Genomic DNA, 26,423 nt, shown 5'->3' on the forward strand with positions numbered 1-26,423 from the left:
ATCGGTGAAAGGATTAATCGTTTGGTGAAAATCGAACGAGCTCAGTGAAAGAGTCGGTTGGTCTACCATGGAAAGGGGTAAATAGCGATGGTAGGAGGAAAGAACGTCGAAGGAATTTGTCGCCGCTGACAGTCACCGACCCTCTAGCTTCTCGTAATATATTTCGAGGGAAGAGCGTCAGCCAAGCCGGCTATACTCCCGAAACTCCCTTTCCAACTCTCTTCCTCACGATTCGGAAACCCTTCGTAGCCAGGGTGAGCCGTGGCTTCTCTCCTATGGAACAGAAGCTCCGTTTGCTCGTTCATCACCGTTCAGTGTACTCTGTATACCGACGTAAGTGACTCGCACGCGCAAACACGTGCGTATTCACATGCATATGTATGGAAATAGCGAGGCGTGGCCGAGTACACAGGAGGCTGTTTGCCTTCCGACATTTAGTAACGCGTTCACCGGAACTTGTCCCTGTGACAGCGACTCGAAGATCGTCCCGTGATTAGGGCATGTTTCGCTCTGATTAGGGTGAAAATTCATCTTGTCTCGTTTTCCTCGTTATTAAAGTTTCAATCTTTTCACCTTTCGACCCACCATTCCTCGCGATAGAACCATTACAGGATGCATCGTTACAAGATTGTCCTTGTTGTTAGCTGTTCGACACGATTCTATGAACGTTAGAAGGGTGCTTGGCAATTTTAACCCCGTAAATCAATGAGCTGTCTCCCGCTCGTTTCTCTTTCGTTTTTCGTGTATAACGTGGAAAAAACATGAACGCGGTCCTCCTTCTCCCTGTACAAAGTTATTCGTTACTGCTAACCTTCGCGTCCAATTTAGCAGCAGCGACAGCCAGAGCATTCCGACACGCGAGTTACCGGGACAGAACTAACGACCGGGATGGGTAGGGTCTCGGTTTTCCTAAGAGAAAAACGCCACCTTTTGCCTCGCTCTTCTCTGCCACCCTCTCCATGCCCTCTCCATACCCTCTTTTCATCTCGTTACGTCTTTCGCGACTTCAACCGGGAACTTTATTAAATATTAAAAGGGAATCTACAATGGCACACCCACACCGCTCTTCTTTTTTCTAAATGTTCTTTTCCTCCTTTTTTGCAACTACACTTACTCGATGTCGCTTCATTTTCAGCAGCTCGTTCGTGAAAATTCCCTGCTACGATTTGCTTCCGTAACTTTATTGTTTGCCTTTTTGCCATTCTCGTAATTTTCATACAACACCCATTCTCCTCGCGAATCTTGTCGCGCGCGTAGTTATTTGTTTCAAAAACGGTAGATCCTTAACTATGTTCACCTTAATTGTTTCTATTGTTTTTTCAGTTAAAGGAACAAAAAAGCAAAACAATAAAAGAAGAAAAAGAGAAAGAAAAAAGGAAAAGAATGGCTGGAATTGTTAGCTGCCGGATAGAAACCGAAAGGACGGATGTTCATTCGATTCGTTGGCCGGTAGAGTTTGCTTACGAGTTATTCGTTCGAATCGACGCTTCGTTTGGACAAATGGCTGAATTCGCTGTTTCACGAATTTCCTCGAATCTGTGTTATCCTTTAAAGTACGTTTCATCATTTCTATCGGTTCATTGGATCGCACGCACCATTCGAGAAACTAAATTCATCGTTATACACGTACATATTTAACGCTTTGACCGATCCTCGGATTAATTGAACAGCGCGGAGGTTTATTCGCACAATTATCAAAGAGATCAAAGGGAAAATATTTTCTTCAATTTATAAACCAAACAATCGACTGTCAAGCTTCGGCTTTTTTACGATTAAATTTAAGATCGAATGAGATTCAATTCACCTGCGTCAATATAAGACGAGTAATGATACTGGCCGATAAACATCGGGTAGCTGAACTTTAATTCGGCGGGGCATATTGATAATCGATAGCGCTCCGTTTACGCTTTAGCATTCTAGATTTACCTAATTGAAGGGAAGTGAGACACGCGAAATTTAACCCTTCAAATTCCTCTCCTCAAAAAAGAAAATTAGCTGATTGAAATTAAGGGAGAATTAAAAATTTTTAGGTGTATACGTGTCCTTTGACTGCAGTCGATAAACATCGTTAGTACCGAATTGAAAAATATTACGTGAGAAAAAATCTCTAATCGAGATGGCAAACTGCAAGGGTAAATATATAATGTTAAGCACGTCAAATATCCCTGTATTTACTCGTGCTGAAAATATTCGAACGATTGTAATAACGAGATGAAATTGCATTTTGCACGCTTTGCAACGTTCCTGTATGCTCGTCCGGTCATGGAAGCGAAAAGAAAGAAAAGAAAAAAAAATATATATATACGTATATGTAGATATATACATGCAGCGAAATAGTAAAAAATTCGCGTCACAGTTTCGTTTCGTTCGAGGCTTTCGTTTCGAATATATTATTGCTCGTTCCCTTTCCGTTCGTCCGTTTATTGATTTCTTGTCGTCCGGTATATTTGTTCAAACGCGGCGTTGTCAACAAGGAATGAAAAACCGGCCAGAAGAAAGAAAAATCAGCGTGGGACCGTGATAAACGTGATTGATGAGCGACGAGCGACGAGCGCTACCGATCGCTTCGAATTTCGATGCAATATTTTCGCGAAAACACGACCGTCACCGTCACACCGTCATTCTACCTGTCCGCCTATCTCGTTCGATTCGAACGAATTTGCATTCATGATCAGCGATTTCTCAATTAAAATACACCCCCTTATCTTTGTATCAGTTTCGTTGAATTGAAGTCAGATGAATTCTCTTGTCTCGTGTTGCTCCATTTATGATTTCCAGAAAATGGAGTGACGTTGAATAATAATTACTGTTTTGCGAGAGAAAAAAGGAAAGAAAAGAAAATACTGCTTTAAATACCACTTAAATTGCGCCAATCATTTGAAACGACAAACCGAATAATCAATCGTAAGTTCAGAAATCAATCTTCGATATCTTAGTAAGTAAATATTGATTTCTAAGGCCCATTAAACGTGGCCGGAATTGTTTCGCGGAAAAGAATGAAACGCGTAAAGTGTTAGTTTCACTCTCAAGACGTTTTGTTCGCATTCCGGATGAAAAATTCACTGGTTCTAGGACACGTTTCTCACACGCCCTTCATTTTCCAGCGTATCTACATGTGTACTTGACGTTAGACGCGTGAAAGTCATAAGTACGGAGAGAATTGTTGCAGAAACGCGGGTGTAACATTCCGAAACGTTAATAGCCGCGAGAAGAGAAGAATAAAAGGGTGATACTCTGCCTCGTCAAGAATATCTCTCCTTCTCTCTCGTTCGTGTACCCGCACGCCATTTTTCGCACGAGTCGGAAACAAGAGAGAGAAAGAAGAGTGGGTGGTGTGGTTTTTTGATTAAAATGTTCGTTTCCCAGTGGAAACGCGCAAAGCGGAAACACTGACCATGACCAGAACTGTGTAACCGGGTGGTGACGTTGGTTAGGCCGTTGCTTGCTCTCTAGACGCTTCGGAGCGTGCTTTACTCTCATCTGTTCGATTGTTCTTTTTTTCTGTTTTTTTTTTTCTCTTTTTTGCCTTTTTTCGCTGCACAACGATTGCTGATGACACATGATATAGAAACAATATTAATCGAATGAAAATGGAGCGAAACGCACTCTGTGATGGTTGCATTAATCGCTATATTTCCAATAAGTTCCGTTTTATCCTGGCTCGACGTTTCATTTCGTGATGTACCGTAATACAGTAAAGCCAACAAGCCTTTGTGTGATAAATAGTACTTCGTTACCGTTCACGGACAGATATCGCTAATTGGCAAAAATATATTTCGTCGATGTTATTTTCATGTTTGCAAATTTCACGATATTTTTAATTCCCTGAAATCGATGTTCAAAAGGGAATCGAATTTAAAGTATGTGAAATATGATTTGTGAAAAATTCTACGGCTGATATTCGGAGGAAGGGGCTGCTGATTCGATATCAAAGAAATTAAAGAATTTCCGTTAGAGAATCATAACGGATGTTTCGTTCGATTTATTTGATATTCCACGACGAACGGTGCTTCCATTTTTCCCTCTCGGGTCAATTTAAAAATTAACGATTCCACGAGGCAATTGCTCTCGTTCGTTCGATTGCAACGTTAACGAAACATGACGAAGAAACGGAAATAGATGTCATTCTATTTTACAGAAAAATTCACTTCCTGTTTTCGCAATACCGTACGATCAATAATAAACGTGCCTGCTGTGCGGAAGATTAAAATTTAGAATAGAATTAAAGCTTGCGTCCATTATCAGCTGTAAATCGTTCTCGATATAATGGACAGTTGTATTTAAGCAGAGCTTGATTTTAAACGATGACGCATTGCCTGTCGCATCGGCTGTCGCGCGGAATAATTATTAGCAACGACGATGATAACATCGGGGACATTGAGTCTAATAAATTTGATTAGTAAACAGAAACGTTTCTCTCGTCTCTCGTTTCTTCTTAGAGATATTTTAACAATAATATTGAAACTCGATTCCGTTGCTACCACGTCGCACACAATTTCGAAAAATTGCAAACTGCAGCTTTTGCAATAGTCTCGAACGAAAGGGAAGCGATGCAACGCGATACATCGAACAACTTTCGAAGCTAAGGAAGCGAGAGTAGAAAAGAAAACTGTCCGGGAAACGTCGAGCTACGTTTCGCTGTATCCGCGAAAATAGCAGAGGATCGTAAAACGGGCTTCGAAAGTGGAAGCAGGATCTTCCAGGTGGTGACTAGGTGTTCCATTCTCACGAGGAACGTATGTATGTATGTCGCGCGATGTTAGATAAAAGTCGGCCTTGCAATTTTATGGATGAACGAACCTTGGCTTGCATATATACACATTTTCCGATTATAAGGTGACGCTGTACGGTGAACGTATAACCTGAAGTAGAATGATCTTTCTTCCAAAAATGAAACATTTTTGGTTTTCGGGATACATTTGTCCGACTATTATCCTACCATTGGCGCGAAAAAATCTATAGCAGTTATATGAGAAAAATATGTTTCCACGAGAAACAATATTAATATGAAATTAGGTAAGTAAGATCAATAAAATGATAACTATTTTTCTGATCCATCCTCGGAAAGAGAGGACCAAAGGATCGTTTAATCGAACCAGTAGTTAGATGAGTCGATCCATACGAAGAAAACGAACGAATGGAATAAAAAAAATTGATAGGGTTAAGTGATATGCGTATCTTGACGCGTCGATGAGATACAGTAATTGGCTCGTTAACGGGTTACCGTTTCTTCCTTCGGTGATCACCGATAAATCCAATTACTCTGAGTCGTCGCTTTCGCTGGTGCTTAACTGGAGCTGACGTTGTTAGACGATAATCGTCGCCTTGATAAATCAAACGCGTTTCGATGGCGTGCAGAATTACCTTCGAAGCTTTCACGGCGTTTGTATCACGATATAGAGAGAAAGCCAGTTGTTTGTTATTCCGTTGTATAACGCGGCTGGTTCGTTGCGGTGTGCTTAACGACGTCGTACAACTTTGATTGGCTACGACTACGAAGACTGACGGGTCGCAACTTCCGGTTTACCACCGCGTTGTTTCGTGACACTGTGTTATACAAACAAAGGAGTTTGCCGACGATTGTTCCTTCCATAATTCGCGTATGTGTTTCAATACACTCTAGACTGGCAGAGGGGGAGGGGAATAAAATACACGTTTCCGTTCGTGTTTGGTAAAGTTAGCCCTCTTTGCCGAAGAAATTTCCTAAATGGACGACGTGACGCGATCTATACCGACAAATTTAATTAATGTAATTGGTCTTTTCAAAAATATAGAGAATAAATAACGTTCTTGTTGCGACTTGTTACCGTACGATTATTAATTTATATTTCTCGACGATTCACTAGCTAGTCTCCTAATGAGATCACTGACAGCGCAACGAAGTGGTAGCAGACAGGCAGCATAATGAACGAGGTCCTATTATGATAATAGATTTATCGTACAGTACAAAGCAATAAGGTCGTGTCGACTAGCGATCACTTGTCGTATCTAAGCACTTTGAAGTATTAATTTTAGATTGGTACACGTACGCCGAACAATGTTTCTCGAATTCCCATCGAGGTCTTTGACTATGAGAAATTTCAAATTTTCATCCGATTTAAATGAGAAACGGTTCGGTAACTAACTAGCGAGAGAGAAGCTTATTTGATGATTCGTACGCGTCCACCGTTCCTCATTTAGCTGCTTGTGTCGCGTAGATATTAATTAGATGCGACACGCGACTCGTTTCTCTCTACCGTGTATGGTTCTATCAATCGTAGCCAGTTCTACTGATGTTCATCCGAACATTCCTAACTGTCGAGAGAGCGAACCGTTTTGAAATTTTGTCTATTTCGCACGAGCAGGAACGTTATAATTGGTAGGTAGCTGGGTCTCCAACGTGTTTATCGTAGAAAAGGAAAATTATTATTAGTCGGTGAGATTTCGTTGATGACATTGCATCGCGTCGCGTCGTTTCATCGACCTCGTTAACTCAATTCGACGTTGCTCGTTCTCGTTTTCGTTCTCCACAAGTTCTTGTTTCTCTTCTGCAAAACGAAAGAGCCGAGAGCTTGCCAGAGAAGTGCGACTCTGCATTGAAAATAATATCCCTGGCGCGATAAATAATATCGACGGCGACGTTCAATTCCAACACAATTCAAATCCAAGTTATTCGTTTTGCAGGTAACTTGGAATCACATTTGATACGTTTAAAACGAAACTACCATGGGAACTCGTAGAAACGACCCGGCACTTGTAATGTTCCGCAAACGGGACAATTATTTCGACTACAAAGATCTTTTCTAACGACCCAGAAGTCTGGGATAACGATTATTGAACCTATCGGTTTCTAATTATCCGAACCTACCAGCGATTTCCTTCAAATTTACCACATTTAAGCTGGATTCGAAAAGTAGGTAATCGTTTTGCAGAATCATGGATGAAGTTGAAAATTTAAGAACGTCGAATCCACAGTTAATTGTTTCACTTACCTATCGTAGAATATCGAAATCAAGCTATCCGTAAACGGAACGCGTGTCAATTTACGATAATTCCCGAGTAACGATGAAATTCAGATCCGTTTCGGGTGCGAATCTTACGGTCTACACTGTACACTACGTTGATAGAGAGGCGCGAATCTGTGTATAGAAGATACTCGATCGTGCGCGTAGCACGGGGATGCGTGTGGTGAAGCACAAATATGCGGTGCTCTACCGTCCAATAATGGAAGGTAGAAAATAGCTTTCCAGCAAATGAACACGCGCTATACCTTGCATTCCACTGGGGACGTCGCGACGCGACGCGACGCAACACAACGCGACAGCTTTTCATGTCACCGAACAGATCGTTAACCCACGTGGCACAAACAATGTCATTCGACGATTCTCTTTTCTTTTCTCATCTCTGATAGCCATTTACTCTTTTATCCTCTTTCGAATTTACTCAACTAAACGGATTCATTTCCATCGTACCTTTTTTGATTTCGTTTAACAAATATCTGGAGTACTGTTGGCGCATCAAAAGAAGACCCAGCCACGGCAAGCTAAAATGTCACAGGGGAAGGGGAGTCGTGCGTTCGCACCGCCCAATTCTTTTCTAATAGGCCCACTGCGTGACGAATACGCGAAGGAAACAATATACGACCGAATGAGACGCAGCGATATTCGATATCCCTTACTTTGTCGCATTTACTTTCGTTCGCGTAATTCGTCAGGCAGTGGACCTATTAGAAAGGAATTGGGCGGTGCGAATGCACGATTACCCTCACCCCTGTGACTTTTTAACTTGACGGAGCTCGACCTTCTTCTGGTGCGCGAATGGTACTAGCTAAGTCATGTATGTTTTGAATCTTTAATTTTTCATAATTCCGTGGGAACATTAATAGTTTTGTTTCATTCACGATTCCCTCCATTAGTAGGCAACGTTTACGATTAATTTCTAACGTATCATAGATATTTAATTGAAATATTGTACAGCTGCTCCTTTTTTCCGTGTTGCTCCACCTTCTGGCTATGATCCTCGACAAGATTTTCCGATCGTTAGGGTATGTTTTACCCGTTACGACGTCACCGGCGAAACAAGCGGCGTGTCTGATGAAGCACGTACCGTTACCACTGACAGCTCGTGGCTGACATTGATAGATACCTAGGTACCGGTATCGTTAGCTACGCTAAACTGTACATTTATGGGGCCACTTTATAACGCTCGATCTTCCAAGAAGCATATTCTCTGTAGCGTACATCGACTGGATTATGATAAAACACGAAAACGGTTTTACGCAACCTCTTATTGCCAGGTATTTATACGTGGCCACTAGTCTTCCGTATTCATCCCCCATGGAATGTGACATTTTATCGGATATGTTTACGCGGCTCGAAACTAACGATAAGCCGCGAACCAGTTGGCGTGTTTGAAATTGAAGGAAATATAACCGTAGAGCGTGGAATAACTATGGGATTATTCGGATCACGACCACCATCTCGCATTTCTAAATTGACTCTTCCCCACAAGGATATCCATCAGGGAATCGCTATTGAAATCGACGTGGTGCAGGGTATCGATTTCGGGAAAGCCACACCGAAGTCGAAGCTTTATTAGCGGTTCGCTTCGTAACGTTGTTTCGTATCCTTTCACACCGTGAAATAATTTACTTGTGCGCGCGCCAAATGTATAAGAGATAGGGTTAAATCTATATTACGGGTCGCTACTGATTGTCAGAATCAGTTCCAAGATTTTCGAAGGCTACGTGGAATACGATTATCCGTAGGTTTAACGGGACTAACGCCAAATTCCTCGATATATAGGTACCTATTCTACGCGTATATCTACACCGGAAACGGGGATAATGCTGGATGTATCGAGTGGCCGATCAGACACGTAGTCGTAAATAAACGGATAACGATAGCTCCTATCTGTATCCAGCGAGCAGACGATTCTGGCTTATGTTATGCAGGTAAACGTTGGCAGAACCGGCAGATTGGTTGCCACGTAATTTCGTAGTAAGGCACTCTGTATGCCGTTCGCGTGGCTGCGTTCACGCTTCTACCTACTATGTCGTGTCAGGGAAATCCATCCGAATCAAATTAACCAGAAATCATATGATCCATATGATACGAATGGAATTAGTGTCCCACGAGTTAAGGAGAAATTCTGTCGCGTCTTTGTTACATAAATCAGATTTCATGTACAGAATGTTTTTGCAATGAAATTACTTCATCCGATTCCTCGTCCAAGTTGTTAACTGCCTAGCTCCTAGGTATTTAACATTAAAATTACCGGCGTTTGATGTACATTTAATTTTAAGATGAAAATAATGTAGAAAATTAAATAGATAAAGAATGAAACATAATTTAATATATACAGGGTGTTAAGAAATCACGAAAAATCGATGTGAAAAGTTCGGTAGCATTTTTCGATGGGATCAGTGCTAGTTTAGCCACATTTCGTTGTTGAAAATTGAAAAATTGATCAATCAGCGCGCAGCTTGAGTGGCAAGACCCGCGGAGTAGGAGACTAATATCTGGGACACACGTAGCATGCAAGCTTAGAATATTTCGAACACGTATTTTCCGTTCGGTATTCGAATGTCGGTATACGTAGGTATTCGCTACACTTTGCGGTTCCTTTATACGCGGCTCGATGATCAAAGAAAATAGCTTGGTCGATGTACTCACAGTGTACTTTCAGTTTCCATCGTTCCTCGATGCCAGCCTCTTGTAACTTTGGATTCGTCGCTCGACACACAAGAAACTTTCCCTCGTCTTCGATTGACGGCGTCCATTGGAGCACGCTTACGCTTGTCCCGTCTTCCTGAAACTAACACAGATTTTCATGTAGATATATAGATAAGTCGTGTTTTGAATTGTTTTACATTCTAATTTGCCCCTCGACGAAATTAGACGTGTACGCGCGTCGTCAAATGTTTTACAGAGACTTTGCGAAAGAATCTTTGAACAAGTAGATCCGAGAAACTAGTATCTCACAATAGAAGATCCGTGTTCAGCGTTCGGAATTACCGTCGTCATTTCTAGAATGGAAATTCTGAAAGCGTATTGAGTTTCCGAATGAAATCTCCATGAAAATCGTCGTAGCCCGAGAGAGAATTCGCGACAACCTAATTCTTTCCTCCTTTGTATATCTCATTGTACGATATCCACGCTTCATTTCACATTTTCCTACCATTGTTAACAGTTACCCTCCAATTTCACCCCTTCCTCTCGCTCATCGTTTCGAGTGCCATCCATTTATTATGCGTTTTCGCTACTATAAAAGTTCTTGTTTCATTTATCACCGGAGAGTAAGAGAAAAAAGGAAAGGAAGAGATATGACGAGCGGGGAAGGAAACGAAGAACGGAGATACGATACATCGAAAACCGGGAGGAATCTCAAATTTAAATGTTGAAAAGACGGAGAGTGCGTCGCGTTTGAGTTCGGCGGACAGCGAGCATATCGAGCAAAAACGAGCGACGCGAGGAATTCTAAATTCCCATGAAAACGAGCCGTAACGTTTCTTCGCTGGATTTATGGTGGCGTGGCGTTGCCGAAATTTCGGCATCGTTATTCACGTAGACTCAGGATGAAAAGTGTGTACGATATACCGTGTACGCCCTCTCTTTGTCCCCCCTTCTTTCTCTCTGCCGTGCAATTCTTTCGCCACGAAACACAATGGAAAGAGAATAAGCTTGAGAGAAAGAGGGAAACAAAAATGGGTCGGCCATGCAGCCGTACCTTTGTTAAATTAAAATTAAATTCTCGATAGACCCACGTAAGTACTTACAAGATGGTTGCCATGTCTATGGAATTTGGAAAGAAAAAACAAGAAGAAAAGAAGGGTTTTATCTGAGGTTCCGAATGTACGCATTTCATTTTCACGTATGCTTCCTTTTTTTACTGATATTTTCAAAATGCCAGGTTTAGACTAAATCCAGTATCGACTAGCGAGGAGTAGCGGTTATCTAAGGACGATCGATCGAGTTGCAACTCAACTGCCGAAATGGTTGTCTTCCTTGAAAATTATTTTTTTCTATTTTACGAGTAATAGGTACTCTTTTTAAAAAATCTGAAGACATAAACGCGAAGAGAGAAAAGGCTCCTGTGGTTTCTTCTCGATTCTTTTCTCAACCGGTTCACTGGTCGTAGCAATTTCGAAAATCGATACTGGTTCATGGGAAGAAGAGAAAAAGAGAGAGACGGAGGTCGACGGAAGAATAAATTTGCAACGGGAAGATCGGTTAGCCGTGAAATTTCTCCATGGATATTTTCAGAGACGTTGCGCGGAACGGTATGGCATGCCAGAAGGAATTTCAACGTGCCAGCTAGCGCGATAAAACTTGCCGGCTAATAACTAGCCCACGATAAAATCCGGCAAACTAATAACACGCGACAAATTTAAGCTTAAAGCGTGGATCCGCAGGGAAAAGCCAGTTGTGCCGCTATATTGCTGGAAAATCGGTCTGCGGAGATAAATCTAGTCGCGTATCCTGCCTTCAGGGAATTTTCGAATAACGGCGTGCTACGGGAGAAAAACTTGGAATCCGAATGCCAGATGGATCGGCTCGGCTATATTCTACGTGTTCCTTTTTTCTTTTCATTTTCTGCGTTCTATGAAAATTAGCCGTACCTAGCATGGTCGGCTGAAATTCTCGGAAAGAAAGCTAGCGAAATAGATATTCTAGAAAGAATCGAGAAGTTGGAGGTATACACGTAGATATAACGAAAATTAGAGGGGGTATCTCGTGATGAACGGTAAATTAAAAATCACAATCACTGTTACGTGTACAGAGAGTTGGAAAAAGGGGACTTTCGGGGCTGAATTTCGAGAGTATGTAACGCTCGTTAAAAAAGAACAATCAAGTTTTAATAAACGCGAGTATCAAAGTATATCCTTTTGTTGAAAGAAACAAAAAATTAGCTATTTATTCTTTAATGGAAGGATTTTTCTAAAACCTTGCCTTTTCGTTGCCTTTTCGTTGCTTGTTTTTTTTTCTCGCTCTCGGTTCTGTTGTTTTCTAAAAGCTTCATTCGTATTTTACTCTTGTTCCTGTCAGATGTCAGGAACAAGGCATTAATCTCATCCCTCCTAGAAATTAGCGTTCTTTGTGTATCCTCTGTAGCAGGCAGGTATAATCGCAGTCCGTCTAATTAAACGTAATACGTATTTTTTTTCGCTCCGTCCCGAGTTCTTCTGATTCTACTTCACGGTACCGTCGTTTGCGTAAGCCAAAGCGAACGAGAGTTTTTTCATTCCGACAAGCTGAGCAGACCAGTCGACGAATATTTTCATTGTGCACGCTCGCACAAAATCCTACCCGTTAATTCCACGTTATTTAGCGCTTTGATCCGTGACTTTGTTTTTGAAGCACTCTTTCCACAGCTTTGATCCGTTCGCTTCGGCTGAAACGCAGTCAGCCTAAAAGATATCGTTCTCGTTTTCGTCGACGCAGCAACGCTGCTTTTGCTTATGCCTGCCAAAACCTGCTGGTAAGTCGTCGACATTTGCACCGTTCGCGCTACCTTCGACAGTTCGTTAACAGTTCGTCAACTGACTGCCAGCTAAATTAACACTGACCGAGTCTATTCCACACCTATGCCAAAACTGCGATACCCCAAGATTTTCAATTTACAATTTACTAACTTACTTATTTACTTGTTTACGTAATTACAAAAAACTTGAACCTAATTGTCTCCGCGTGAATGATTGAGAGACAATGCTGTATTGTCCATTCAACGAGCTGATCCCTCTTTCACCCTCGCGTTATTAATTATTCTGAGCACGTGGTAATCTCGAATCACGTTAACGGTACGTTAACCGAGTTGTTCGTTGGCTACGAAACGTTTGTTTCAAAGTTGCACACGTTTGCTCGAGCATCATTATATGGTCCATGTACCAATGCCGTCGACCCAGTGATGGAAACTGATGGTTCTGTTATCAATCGAGCGGTAGATGCCAATTACATGGACGCACCAGGTAAATTATTATCAAAGCCATCCGTCATTTTCATGAAACTATTAATCCCCGATTTCACTTGTAACATTCGTGCGACGATCAATCAAGAAGCGGGTCTCTCGTTAGTGATTCTTCTAATTATCGAGCTGACTGAGTAATTTTCTACTTTCCTTTTTCTGTTCACGAATTCTTTTTTATCGAACGATACCTTTTATACCTATAGAACTATAGGAAAAACAGAGAATATAAGTATTCGTCGGTATTCAGTTTTCTTTTTAGAAAAATCCTTTCGATGCATGGAAGATATTTTCTTCGTCCCTATGTTTGGAAATCAAGCCACAGAACAAATCAAAGGAGAGTTCGACTGTCTACTTCTTTTTCTAGCGCCCTTATAATTAATGCACATTACTCACGGAGACAAATTGATGCGAATGCTTAAAATTGGATTTGCATCGATTACCAGTGCAGTCACGGTTAAAAATATAACCCATTCCGTACGATACTCGATTGGAATTTAAAATAATCGCGGTGGAGTTTGGCTTGTTACATACGTACGAGTATTACGTTAAATTATGTGCACCATGCAAAATTACAAATCGTAATTACGTAAAATTTCATTAATCCGATTAATAGCATCGAAATTACTCTGCTGGTTGTTTCATGCAGTTTAAAAAAAAGATACATATTTCAATACATTCCGAGGGTGGATATTTGTTCTGACGTCCAAGCAAACATTTGCTTTTCTCGCGATAAACGAATAGTACGTCGTTGATTTTTTAGACTATATTTCACTTCCGATGGAAAGCAATGTTTATTCGGAAGCTACGGCAAACTGAAAGATTTATTTTATCGGGTGTATGATTACAGCAATCGAAACGACACAATTCTTTATTTTTACTTTGTATATTTTCAAACAGCACAGCATGGAATACTCGTGTTTTTCATTTTTACTAAATCACCCAAGTTTATTCATTTTCTCGCAAACGACGGTGTCTAGAACGGCAAAGGTGGCGGCCATTCAGATTCAAAGGATTCGAAATCGTTCTCTAGATTCGTGGAAAAGGAGATTTCAAGAGATTAATCCATAAGGAGTAGAACTCGTTGAGAGTTACGAGCAGTCGTGTTGTTGGCACACCACCACGCCTGCCACATTGAGACCCTCATATCTTCCTTTTTTTTTCTCTCTCTCTGTTCCCTCTTCTGTTTTCCCTTTGTGCCTCTCCGTTTTCCTATTTACTGCGTACCGCGTACGGTTTTCAGAGCATTCACACCGACCAGACAATCAAATCCTTTCCCAAATCAAGACCTACTGAAATGCTCTGTACACGTTATTGCAAATAACTCTGTTTGTTATACGTCTTTTCAGCAATTTTCCAATGTAGCCGCGCTAATTCACCTCTCGTAAACGCCTCTGATTCTGCATTATATAATTTCATTTAAACAAACAATTATAATGGCATTTTTTCGAGCTACTGAAGTTTGTTCTGTTTCCGGAACAAGCGTCTCTCTGACAAGGATTACGCGAGCTTCCGGAGTTTAGTTTCCTTTACACTGCGGCAGCGGCGTTTGTAACTTTCCGATTGGATGGAACTTACGATCGAAAAAGTTGAGGGAAAAAATTCCGCAGCGCGTCAAGAACGATCACCTGGATATTTTCTTACTGAAAATTGATTGCCTATCGTTGCGAATTTCGCGCGGAAATAATTATCTTCGCTATCGGTTTACTTCTACTTCCATTTATAGGAATTTTTAGAAACATATATATATTCTTTAAATCAATGTCCAATATAATAAAACGGTCCGCGCCGTTTCAGGTTTTCAAGTTTCAGTCGTGTCTATCTTTCCGGAAGCACTACGATTGGAATCAATTGAACTATCGACAAGGGACAGAGAATGGAAAGCAACGAGGAGATGGAGAAAGAACAAAATGAAACGAATTGAAAAGGGAAGAAAGATTCGAGCGAGACAGGTAAGTGATAGAGATGAATAAAGATAGGGAAAGCATGAAATGTGCACAGAAGCGAACTTACTTTCAAAGACCTTACCAAAGGTCTTGACGTTTCGAACTTTATTCCTGTCCTCGAATATCGTTATCGAGACGTCATTATTTTTATTCCTCTAACGATATCCATTACTCGAGATACTTGGACTCGACAAGGAATATGAAATGTACAGGCTGATACAATAAAATCGTGCCTAACCGCAAAATACCATTAAACGGCTTTATCGAATAGTAATAGTTAACAGTAGTTGGTACTATAAATTTCAATTAAATTTGCAGAATTCGACGAGTTCGACGAAATTATTGAAAATTTTATCTTATGCTTGATTTTACTTACATCTTTGATCGTTCGTTTAAGTTGCTTCGAAGCTTTCCACCAGGTTAAAACGGCTGGTGGCTTTGATCCCGTGCTTTGACATCGTGTTTCGTATCTCTTCCCCGCTGATAGAATCTTGTCCTTTCCCGTGATCACAACTTTTAACGGTCTCACTGAAATCATTCACAGACATTGATAAGGTTATTAACAAAGATTTGGTAATAAGTAGATCGTGATCGTGAAGATGACTTAACCCCAATTTCACATGGACTACAATATATTTCATTTAGAACAAAATCGCCGATGGTGACGTCAAAAAGTGATCGATTGACCCGTAAGGATCTATGCCCTACTCGCTACCCGATACCCCTATTTCGCATCACGCGGTGGCGATGACTTCAAAGCAGTGGCATAGCCCCCAGAACCTATGGGTGGCGATTAAGCTAAACATTAAAAGTGGGGTTGGGCGGAGCAAACGAAGATCCCCCATTGCTTCTCTCCTATATCGCGTGCTATCTTCTCCCGGACGAACAGTACAAAATGTATTACACCTATTTGCTCGTGAAACTTTTCGATCTCGCCATCGAGAAAGTATTCCAAAAGCGATTTTAAGATTAGTCTAGCTAACTTTTGCAAGGATTGACTTGCTTAAACGACCGTAGCTTCCCTGGTTATACGTTCCCAGAAATTTTGCAATACTTTCAACTTTGTAGGTGATCGTTAATTATTTCTCGTTCTTTCGTTTTCTGTTCCAACGAATTTCGAATAGAAACTGTATACTCGACTGGATTCCGACAAAACGAATAACCATTGTAGCTAAATAAGCTATTGGAAAAACATTCGTTATTTGTATAATGTATATCTTGGCTCGTTATTAATCGGATGACGAGATTGTGGCTGTACGAGAAGCGAGGGGAAAATAACCGAGTATTAATTAAGCGTTCAGCTAGGTCGGTACCCCTGAACGATTCCAACCTGTTCCTCATTACCGACTCGTAATTATCTGCCATTGTTCGTGACTGCTAAAACGTTCGTTACTTCCTGTCTACGCTTCGTGTTTCCCTCCCTCGAAATTCTCCTGCGAAACGGTTGAATCTTTTAAGCTGCTCGATTAACGATCGAGAAATCTTCGTTTCCGAGAATATTCTCGGTTCTTCACCTACCACTGGAAAAGTTTCTCTCGTGGTTCGTTACCGAGCTGCCCTTTGTTTTGCCGTTTGAAAGAAGAGGATCTTGATCGTTCTGCAACTTCTTCGACTTTCAGCGAAAATAAATACGGTAGAAGGCGACCGCGTGTCCCTTTCGCTGTTAAAGATTTGCAACTTCCCGCGGAACGTCGAAACGTATAAATTTATCGTGCGAACGAATTCTATGAACGGGCTACTTCAATAATCATTAGTTTTCTCTTATTACCAAGAATAATCCAATAGGTTATTTATATTTTAAAAAAAGTGAGGGGACAAATACAATGGAACGAAGTTGGTTGATAAAATTAACGTCTGTTTCGCGAAAGAGAGAAAGAAAGAAAGAACGAATCGAGTGACGAGGTCGGTTGGTTAATCAGTCGAGAATCTCTCTGCCGTATTTTTCTTCAACGACGTCTAACGACCACTCGAGGTTTATCCACGGTTCGAACGAAACATCGAAACTCGGTCGGTTCCTCTATCGTTCGTTAATTGGGAGCGGGTTAGATGAGGTGCGCGGCGAATAATCGAAGGGTACTCGGTTCAACTGCTTGAAAGTGTAACGAGTTGGAGTAGGTACACCCGACTGGCCGGACTGTGCAGACGGGTTCGAGAACTCGAGTCGCCCACCGCCATACCGTCAGCCTTGGTCGAATCGTTTATTTGCACGAACCACGGGAATCCGTGTAGAAATTGATCGTAAATATTTGGATAAATATTTCATGAACGCTCGACGACCAGACCAACCTCCTTCTCCCGAGTCGAGTAGTAACGCAAAGCAGTATGCACACTGCACGCCAATCGTTTTAACCTTTTTACCTATACACAGATACATACACATGTATATTGTTACAAACGAGTTAAAGCTTATTCGTGTTCTCGTTACGAAGCTTCAGCTTTTCATTAACGTTAATAACCGTTCTTAGTTGACTAACTGTTCGTTAAAACGCGAAACAATCAGGATAGTGTTCCTGATTAACAATGAAACGACTAGCTGCTACGTACAGAAACATTTACATTTGTATATATGTAAGTAAACAAAAGAATACCAATCGTCAAGAAAATAATAGAAACACATTTGAAAGTAAAGAAATAATAAAATGTAACAATGCTTTACATACGTACTAAACTTTTCCATTATCTTTTACGTGTTTCATTATTAAAGCATTCTTTTGACGAATTTAATACCATTTTCTTTTTCTCTTTTTCTACTTTGAAATGATTTCCTTTTTCTAAATACGTATTTCACTATGTATATTGTATCGAAACAATCGAAAAAATTGTTTGCTTCTCGTTCTTTTCCTTTTTCTATATATCAGAATCAGAAGAGAAATGCACGGACTTCATTTCTTCTTTATTCTATTCGAATGCACCGTTGAAAATTTTCTCAACGATATCTCGCGTTAGAGGTACTGGTTTTTAGCAGCTTTCCGATCGAATCGATCAAAGGTTTTAACATTCTTCTACGCGAAACGCAGTCGCCTAATAAAACGAAGCACTGCACCGGTCCCTTTGTTTTTATTAATCTTCAGCTAATTGGAAGCAGCAGTGACGAAGCGTAGATCGAATAATTGAAGGATCGTTGATCGATACGATTGGAATTCTCCAACGGGTGAAATAGGTAGGACAGTACGTGTTCCTCTTCGAACGAAAATACAGTCAGTTCGAGCGACTCTTTTACCAATTCCATCGAATATATCTGCATATTTGTGTATCGAAAACGGTTCGTAGCTCGCACCGGCTAGGTATTTGTTCGTGCACCGGCAGGGTCTCTTTTTAGAGTTTTTGGTAGCCTCGAGGAGCGATAATAATTTGTCGATTCAACCTGTATATCCTGATAGACCGTTCGACGATGTGAAAATGCCACGATGTGTTGTACGCGAAACGAGTTTAAATTATCCGCGACGATTTTTCTCCTGCTACCTTTCCACGGAATGGTTGATTTTCATTAGTACGCGAAATTAGAGAAGCTGGCTTCGAGAAAATTGCTCGATTTTAATAACGAGCTGGAATCTCGCCTTCTACGTTTTCACCCTTTGACGAAATAATACCAACTGTTTTCATCAACTGCTGATCGACTATCAAGCATTAAACGGCGAATAACATTCTCTATTGAGACGATTTTCATTCTCGACGTTCGAAGACTTTTACTTACAATTAATTACCTTTGCTTTTCTTAGTTTGCTTTCTTTACATCTAATTAGCAGTTTGTTTAGCAAAAAAAAGTGAAAGAAACTCGATAAATCGAAAAATTTACTCGATTTAACTTTACATAAATATTCAAATACGGTACATGTAGATTTTTCGAAAGAACGAGCGGAGTTGAAGATTTTTAAAGGGGAAAACAAAGTTGGTCGACGTTACCGCAGGCTACTAATAACCGAACTAGTGGAAAGCTAACTTCGTCCTGCTTCAGACGAATCGTTACGAAACACATATACATATATACATCTATATATGTATGTGTACATATACGTATCCTCTTAAGTCAAGGGTCTTGACGAATCGAAATATAATTTGACCCAGTTTCGCCTCGAGGAGTATCCACGATATCAAAATGAAGGAGCTTACGTTGACAGAAATTAAACAAATAGAGATATTGCGTTTTAACCCCGTTGCTCTTACCCTTGTACGACGTACGACGTTCCGACAGTAAGAGATTGTGCCGATATTTCTAGCAGTTACCATCGCAAATGCAGCTACGCATTTTTAATTGCTCTGCGCACCGATATTCGAAAGAAAATTGAATATTACTCGCGTGGAAAATTACTTTCAAGAGACTATTAGAAGCGAGAAGATTGCAATATCTGCCAACGTTGCATTAACCACGTAATCATTGGAGCTTCAGAAGCTTCCAAGAACTTGCTAACGTTCCCTTTTACGTTTTAACAGATCCCTGGTCTTTCCCGTTTCCTTGAGAAATCTCGATGAACGTAGAGTGTAACGATACTAGCTGCGGCTTTGCCAAATTATACCAATAATATCGTTTAAAATCGTGCCCCGGCCTCGATGAAAATTACAATTATTTTGACGATTAACACAATAGACGTAAATTGTAGATCGTAGATCATAAGCGGAGTGTCTTCTCTTATCGCTAATGCTCCCTCGTTTCGCAATCGATCAAGTCATTTCAACTTTTCTACCATTCTTTCCTCTTTCTTCATCGAATAAGCGAGTAAATTGATCTTCAATTCGGGCAACTAGAACATTTGTATTTCTTTGCTTTTCCTAGGAATGTTTACAGTAAGGGTAGAAGAAAAATGGGAGAAAAAACAGCCGACTAATCGGCAAGAGTTTTCGTTTAATTTCCGCCAAGGCGTACGCGAAACGAGGCAACTTTTTGTTTGGACAGCAAACGGGACCGCTGTCTCGAAACGCGGGAAACTGTCAAGATCAGTAAGTACATCAAAATTGTGTAGAGAAAAACAAAAAAAAACAAAAAAGTGAAAAGGTTGTCCAAAGCATAGCCTGGTACTGACACGATTTTCCGCTATCCAGAATGACGGCACGGCTGGTACTCAACTTTCAGCATAAACGCATAGTTTCCATCTTCCTTTTTGTTGCTTACGAGGCCGCGCCGCCAAACTAACATGATCTGACAACGAAATACATATTTTAAAAACATAACTTCAGCGTTGTTGCGAGTTCGCTTAATAGTCGAATTAACAAAATTTTATCTGTCGTTCTTCTTGTTATCAAAACACTGGTTTCACGTGTATTCGTTACTTGTTCAATTAAAATTCTTATCCTAGAATCGATGGGACAGACAACGTTCTAGGTGACTGGCAATTAGTTTTTATAAAAGGCGAAAGATTTCAATAACGTCGTTTAATCTGCTCAAAAGAAAGAACAGTAATTTGCCCGACGAACCGTAGAAGCCGAGACCCGGTTATGTCGATGAAACGATCAATAATTAGCGACGCCAATTAACCGTGAAGCAGGAAATTATTGTCGTTTGAACACGAAACTCGAACGCGTTCAACCCTTGCCGCGCAGTGGCATTCCTCCGCTACTTCGATCGGCCTAGCTTGTTCAAGTGGAACGAGCTTTTCCTTTTTTCTCTTTCTTCTCTGCACTCCCTCTTTGTCCATTACTTTTGGTTTTTATTCTTTTTTTTATTTGGTTCTTTCTTTTTTCCTTTTTTCTCTGTCTCGTTTTAACTCTCCCGTAAGTTTCGTATACACGTGATCGCGCGTCGAATACAAAAGCGACCAAAGCACTTCGAACAAGAGAAGGAATGAGACATTTTATTTTATTTTCTTTTTTTCATCCTCGATTTCAACCCAGAATAGGCGGAATATTTGACCGCGCGTTGTTCCAACTTTTCGACGAGGAAACCCCATCCTTCCATGAAACGTCCACAATACGTACGACCTTCGAAAATGGCAATAACAATGGACAACGGTTAGATTCAACCAAACGAAATTGAAACATTTTTCAAGCTACGTTGCGGATCACGGTCGAAAGGCAATCAGTGGGCCGATGTCATTAATAACGTTACTTCTGGAATTGCCTGAAATTGTCCGAATCGCGGCCAACCGAGCATACATCGATACGATGCGGTACGCCCGCAGCGATGTTCAATTAAATTTTATGGAACACCTATTGTATGTGTGTACCTAGGTACGCTGCGCAGCGTCCAAAGAGAAACCGATACGATACCAATGCCGATTTCGATCGACATTCTTGAAGCGTTTCGACAAATCGAAAGAAAGGCATTCCACACGGCAGTACCATTCCGTAAATACATACAAGATGTACTAGAACCGGTAGCGATCGTTAGGTAGTGAAATTATTTCGAGGAAAACAATTCTATACGGTGTCAGCACATTTGTAACTCGTTCAAACCTAATGCCTTACATTGCAACAGTTAAATCGAACGTGCCCCTGTCCCGTCCGAGAAAAAACTACTTCCTATAGGGAGGAAACTCTTTTGGTATTCTTAGACGGTATTAAGAGTTTCCATGGTCGGTGATTCGATTAAAAACTCTTCGTTCATCAAGCTGCACCACGATTGCGAGCGTCAGTCGATACGAGAAATTAATATTAATAATTTCACGATAGCGAATCAGTGCGCTCGAGATTCATCGCGCTAGAAACTTTCCTACCGTATAAACAAGTTTAAATGAAATTGGCCGCCGCGGAAAGTCTTGCTGCTGGTCGACGAACATCAGAAAGAAACTGAAGCGAGTAATTCTGGACGAAGCCGTTAATGTAAAAGAGCCGCTTGGGAAATACTGAAAACTAACTGAAAACTCTATTTAAAGCAGCTACTCTAAATATTCTTTCGGAAAGGGAAGTTTCGCGTAAGTAAGAGGAAAACGTTATCGTCTACTATCGGTTTCGTTTTCTTTAAAGGTTTTCCTTCTTGTTCAACGTTCGACGGTCCACATTGTCAACATTGTACACTGTATACGTAATATAGGTAATAATTACGGTTAGCGAATGATCACGTATCCATACTTACTGTGAAGTTCGATGATAACAGCAGTGGTGGGTGGTGGTGCTAAATGAGTGTTGTTCGCCTTGCAGAACAATTTCGCGTGATAGTGACTTCTCGTGAGACCCTTCAGCGTCACGTTGCTTATGGTTACGACGTTCGTTTCACCTGCTGGCCCTTGGGTCTCTCGAACTTCCGATGGCGCATCGATTACCTGCGACTCCAGAGACCACGCGACTCGAGGTCTAGGTTTACCTGAATCGAACAAACAAGTTACATTAGAACGTACGGACAAATGGTAACGGTAACTTGTACATCTGCGAATACCATTACATTAAATTCATATTATCGTATTAAATTTCGATTACTTAAGACTTTAGACTTTAGAATTCTTGATAATTAAATCTAATTTATATAAAAATATAAACAAATAATATGTAAATATGTTATTAAAATCGAATTCACACTAGTGTCCATAATAATAGGAGCAGCTGAGATTGCTTCGGATAGAGAATTATCGAGTGTGTTGTAAGACGAGGCTACTTGATGAACCACTTTATCGAGTATCCGTAGCAAACAGGTCGATTGTCGGATCGGACAGTTTAAGCAGTTGGACTAATTCGAGTAGACGTAGACGGAGATATCGAGACGGAGCGTTCGTGTCTACAGATGTGTATCAGAAGCTGGAAACCAGTCGTCAATCACGTCTCTGAACGGGACTTCCCTCTGGGTTCTCAATGGAAACCTCTCGATGTCTGTTCGTCAATTTATAGGTCTCCACGCGTACCACTATCTAATTCCCTGCTTTAATTATTCGTGTAAACTTGTCGCCTAGAAATTGAGGAATCTACGCGTCGCGTCGGTGTCTGTAATTAACTAGAAATTCGTTGACCAGAGTTGCTTCTTATTCATGTATAATCGATTTCGGAAGTATTACGTTAAACTAAAAAGTCATAGGGGCAAGGGGAATCGTGCATTCTGAATTGGCACCGCCTAATTCTTTTCTAATAGATCCACTGCCTGACGAAATACCTTAACTTAATGAGACACATCGATATTCGATTAGAAAAGAATTTGGTGGTGCCAATTCAGGATGCACGATTCCCCTTACTCCTCTGACTTTTGTTGAAGCTGAGCCGGTTGGATTGCAGTTTCCCGGGTAATTGATCTCGACTATTGATAGACGATAGGAAGTGTCCCGAGGTCGATATCACGTGGCGTTACAAAGTTATGGCCATTTTAAAAAATCACAATTTTTCAAAAATTTTCCGATAATTTCGAATCCAAAAAATAACCTAACCTAACCTAACCCAACCCAACTTATCAGCTAGAATAGCTACCCTTTGAATTAGCTTAGCTTAGTTCTCCTTAGTTCTCCAAATTGTGATTTTTTAAAATGGCCATAACTTTGTAACGCCACCTGATATCGAGCTCGGGACACTTCTTATCGTCTTCTCCGACCTTGATTTATCCGATAACATAGTCGAGATCAATTACCCGGGAAACTGCAATCTAACCGCTGTGCCTTCTTCTGGTGCGCGGACAGTATACCTAGCATCGACTTACTTTAAATTCAGAAAATTGACTGGTCTTTGCGTCTTTGCGCATCGTTAACGCGTCCATAAAATAGTGACACTTTTCTATTCTCTCTTTATCGTAACGCGTGTAAGCGTACAGCTGGAATATAGAAGTAGAGTTGCGAGAATAATTGTATTCCGGAGGTGAATCGGGTAGTTCGAGCAAGCAGGGACCTAGTTCATTTCGAAAGCAAATTATGTTCCGAGAGTATGGCTGGAACAGAGGTGGGTAAAATGACAAAGACGAGGGATCGCAAGGTTGGCGTAGCAGAAGACAAGAGAGGAGGAATCGGGGAGTAAATGTCACACGCTCTCGACTTTCCGGTGTGCGTCCGCGTAGCGTAGCGTCGTGGGGAATTATTTCATTGCTTCCCTGAGAAGAGAAGTAGAAAAGGTGGAAGGAAGAGCCGGGGGGAATGTCGGAGGAAAGAGGAGGTTCTTTATTACTCTCTCGACTTCTACCTGGTATCATAAATGGTACAGGTTATATATCACGAGTTCCGTGGCCCGCTCGTATAATAATGTTACTACGCGACAGAGGAGCAGGCATAATATCAAAGGAATTATTTTCGTGCCACTCGACCACGTCCGCCGAACTTTTACCAACGTTCGATCACGTTTCCTTATATTTCCAATGTTGTATTGAATTCGACGGGAGTTCAAACTTTGAATCCTTTCGCATCAAGAGTTCCCGACGATTTTCGGGTAAGCTGGTCCGTCACAATTTAAATTGCTGGTTGAACGTGAAACCCGGCTTTTCAGCGGAATCGCAGAAGTGGAAGGAAAATATAAATTTATCAAAAGTTTCGGCGACGACGTGTTCGTTGTTGGTTCGCTGTTCCGTTCCGTGAGTTTTGTCGAAAAAGCAAATCGTACGCTACCTGGGCGTTTATAAGAGGAAAGAATTATCGAAGCAAGTTGAAACTTGCTTCTTCAGGATCGAGTGACAAATCGCGTGTTCAGAAAACTGTGCGCTGAACAAGCTATAGTCGGGGCTTGTAGGTAAGTTGCGTAATCTTCTTCGTTCTGGGTCGAGGAGAAAGCGAAAAAGTGGAAAAGCGAAGAAAAATTCTTGGTCGAATCGGAGAAAAAGTTGAGGCAGTTCTTCGGGCTAATTTTCGAGATTCCATTATTCAAAGTAACGTCAGACGTATAATGAAAGTTAAACATTTCGGAAGTTAGTTCCACGATTGTTGGAATTTTTCCGATTTCTTTCACGAAAGGAACCAAATCAACGTGAATGCCATTTGGCAAACTTGTTTCTGGTATCTACGATCGAGTACACTTCTAACTTTCCTACGATACCTGGAAAATAGGAGAATTGAAGTGATATCCTACCTCGCACCAGTTTACCGTCATCTCTACTTTCAAGATCCTTCTTATTCGATATAAGGTATAAGGTATTAGGTATAGGCGAATCCTCGAATGTCTATCTTTATCTTTCGCACACTCGATGCTGTCTTGATGGTTGATAAGCACAGTCGTCTATTTGCCAAATTTTATTAAAATTGACCATTTTCGTATCGTCTTCGAATTATCGTGCGATACTTGGAAGTGTTCCTATGTCTGTTTCATGCTTCCAGGATCCTTCGTATTATCGAAATCTGATTATCTAATGTTTCTCGTCGCGAGAACGGTACAATATTCGAGATTAAAATTGGCCTCGATCCAGGAGATTCGCGACGCGACGCGACACCTAGCACCGCGAGTATCCTCGAAAAAAAATAGTAGCCTCAACTCTTCCGCTTCCTTCTCCGCTAGCTCGTTCTTCAACTTCGTCTACTTCGTTTCGTGCTTTTTCGAAAACGCGAATGCCAGCCGTAAATGGAATTGGCCTCGCGCCAGTGAATACTCGCGGTTCCAGGAAATGGGATCTTTCGTTCGGTACGTAAGATTCGAAAGAGGTTTTCGCGCCTCTACCGCCTCTTCTTCCGAGATTTACGCGCGATTGCTTATGCGTGTGAATCTTCTTTTTCACCCTTAGTCGTCGCGACGGATATTACTTCCTTCTAACGCGCGATATGTTTCCTTCTAACGCGGCTTACCACGTCTCTGCTCGACGAATTTCTAAAGTAAAACCACCTTTGGTATATCAATTTTTCTCTGATATTTCTTATATTTTCACTTGGTGCGCGACATTTGACGAAGAACGAATTTAGTTTAGTCAGGAATTAGTTTGTGTGCGCAAAGGGGGGACTGTCAAAGCCCTAATTAGGTACTTGTTCTTAATTACTTAATTAATTGATGTATGAAGTGAAGTTACATTAGAGGAATCAAGTACTTACTGTTCTCGCACCAAAAGAAGGCCTAGGTGCCAAATGACAAATTTTTTTTTAATAGGTCCACTGACGAAATACGCGAACGGATTGAGACGCAGCGATATTCGATAATCCTGTCTTACTTTGTCGTATTTATTTTCGTTCCCATATTTCGTCACGCAGTGGACCTATCAGAAAAGAATTGGCCAGTGCCAACCCACAATAAGACTTCTTAGCTTGAGGGAGCTGCTCCTTCTTCTGATGCGCGAACAGTGCTCAGGGCACGGTGATACATCATTGTAATCCAAACAGACAAGGCCGTTGTTATTCGCGATGCTTAAACTTTGCCATATCGTGCCGTCTATTTACTTACTGTTTAAGGCTAAAGCATTTCAAATATGTAACATACCACCGCGTTGTTTGTTCGGGTTACAATGGATTACATTGTCCCGAGTGATTGCCTCGTTGCTCGTCCCTGATATACGCTTGAAATTCTATCGGAAAGTTTCACGGGGGTATGAATTCTTTTCTGTACGTAGCAAAACGAACAAAATGCGTCGATCAGTACGCGAAATGAAAAGATTCATTGCATTTTTCTATCGAGCCTGGAGAAATCGGGGAATGAATTTTCTTGCGGAAACGTACGGTTTCTGCGGTTTGATCGAGTGTGACGGATGCTCGACCACTGTCTGTCGGCTTTTTATAAATGACGCTCCAACCA

At 41.1% G+C, this 26,423-nt stretch overlaps 1 protein-coding gene across 6 annotated transcripts in view; it reads right to left on the bottom strand.

Moving 5' to 3' along the window:
* The window catches only part of LOC117603154 (nephrin), an 89,571-nt gene that overhangs the window by 17,651 nt on the left and 45,497 nt on the right, over positions 1-26,423 (bottom strand). For 4 of the 6 annotated variants that reach the window (XM_034322018.2, XM_034322015.2, XM_034322016.2 and 1 more), the window contains 3 exons: positions 21,895-22,122; positions 15,265-15,416; positions 9,654-9,795 (listed from right to left, as the gene is read on the bottom strand). In XM_034322018.2, the coding sequence (XP_034177909.2) occupies positions 9,654-9,795; positions 15,265-15,416; positions 21,895-22,122 (522 nt within the window). The remainder of the gene's footprint in view (positions 1-9,653; positions 9,796-15,264; positions 15,417-21,894; positions 22,123-26,423) is intronic. The other 2 variants (XM_076691410.1, XM_034322017.2) reach the window with 1 other exon arrangement.

The sequence above is a fragment of the Osmia lignaria genome, chromosome 12, assembly GCF_051020975.1.
Source record: "Osmia lignaria lignaria isolate PbOS001 chromosome 12, iyOsmLign1, whole genome shotgun sequence".
In the NCBI taxonomy this organism is placed as follows: Eukaryota; Metazoa; Arthropoda; class Insecta; order Hymenoptera; family Megachilidae; genus Osmia; species Osmia lignaria.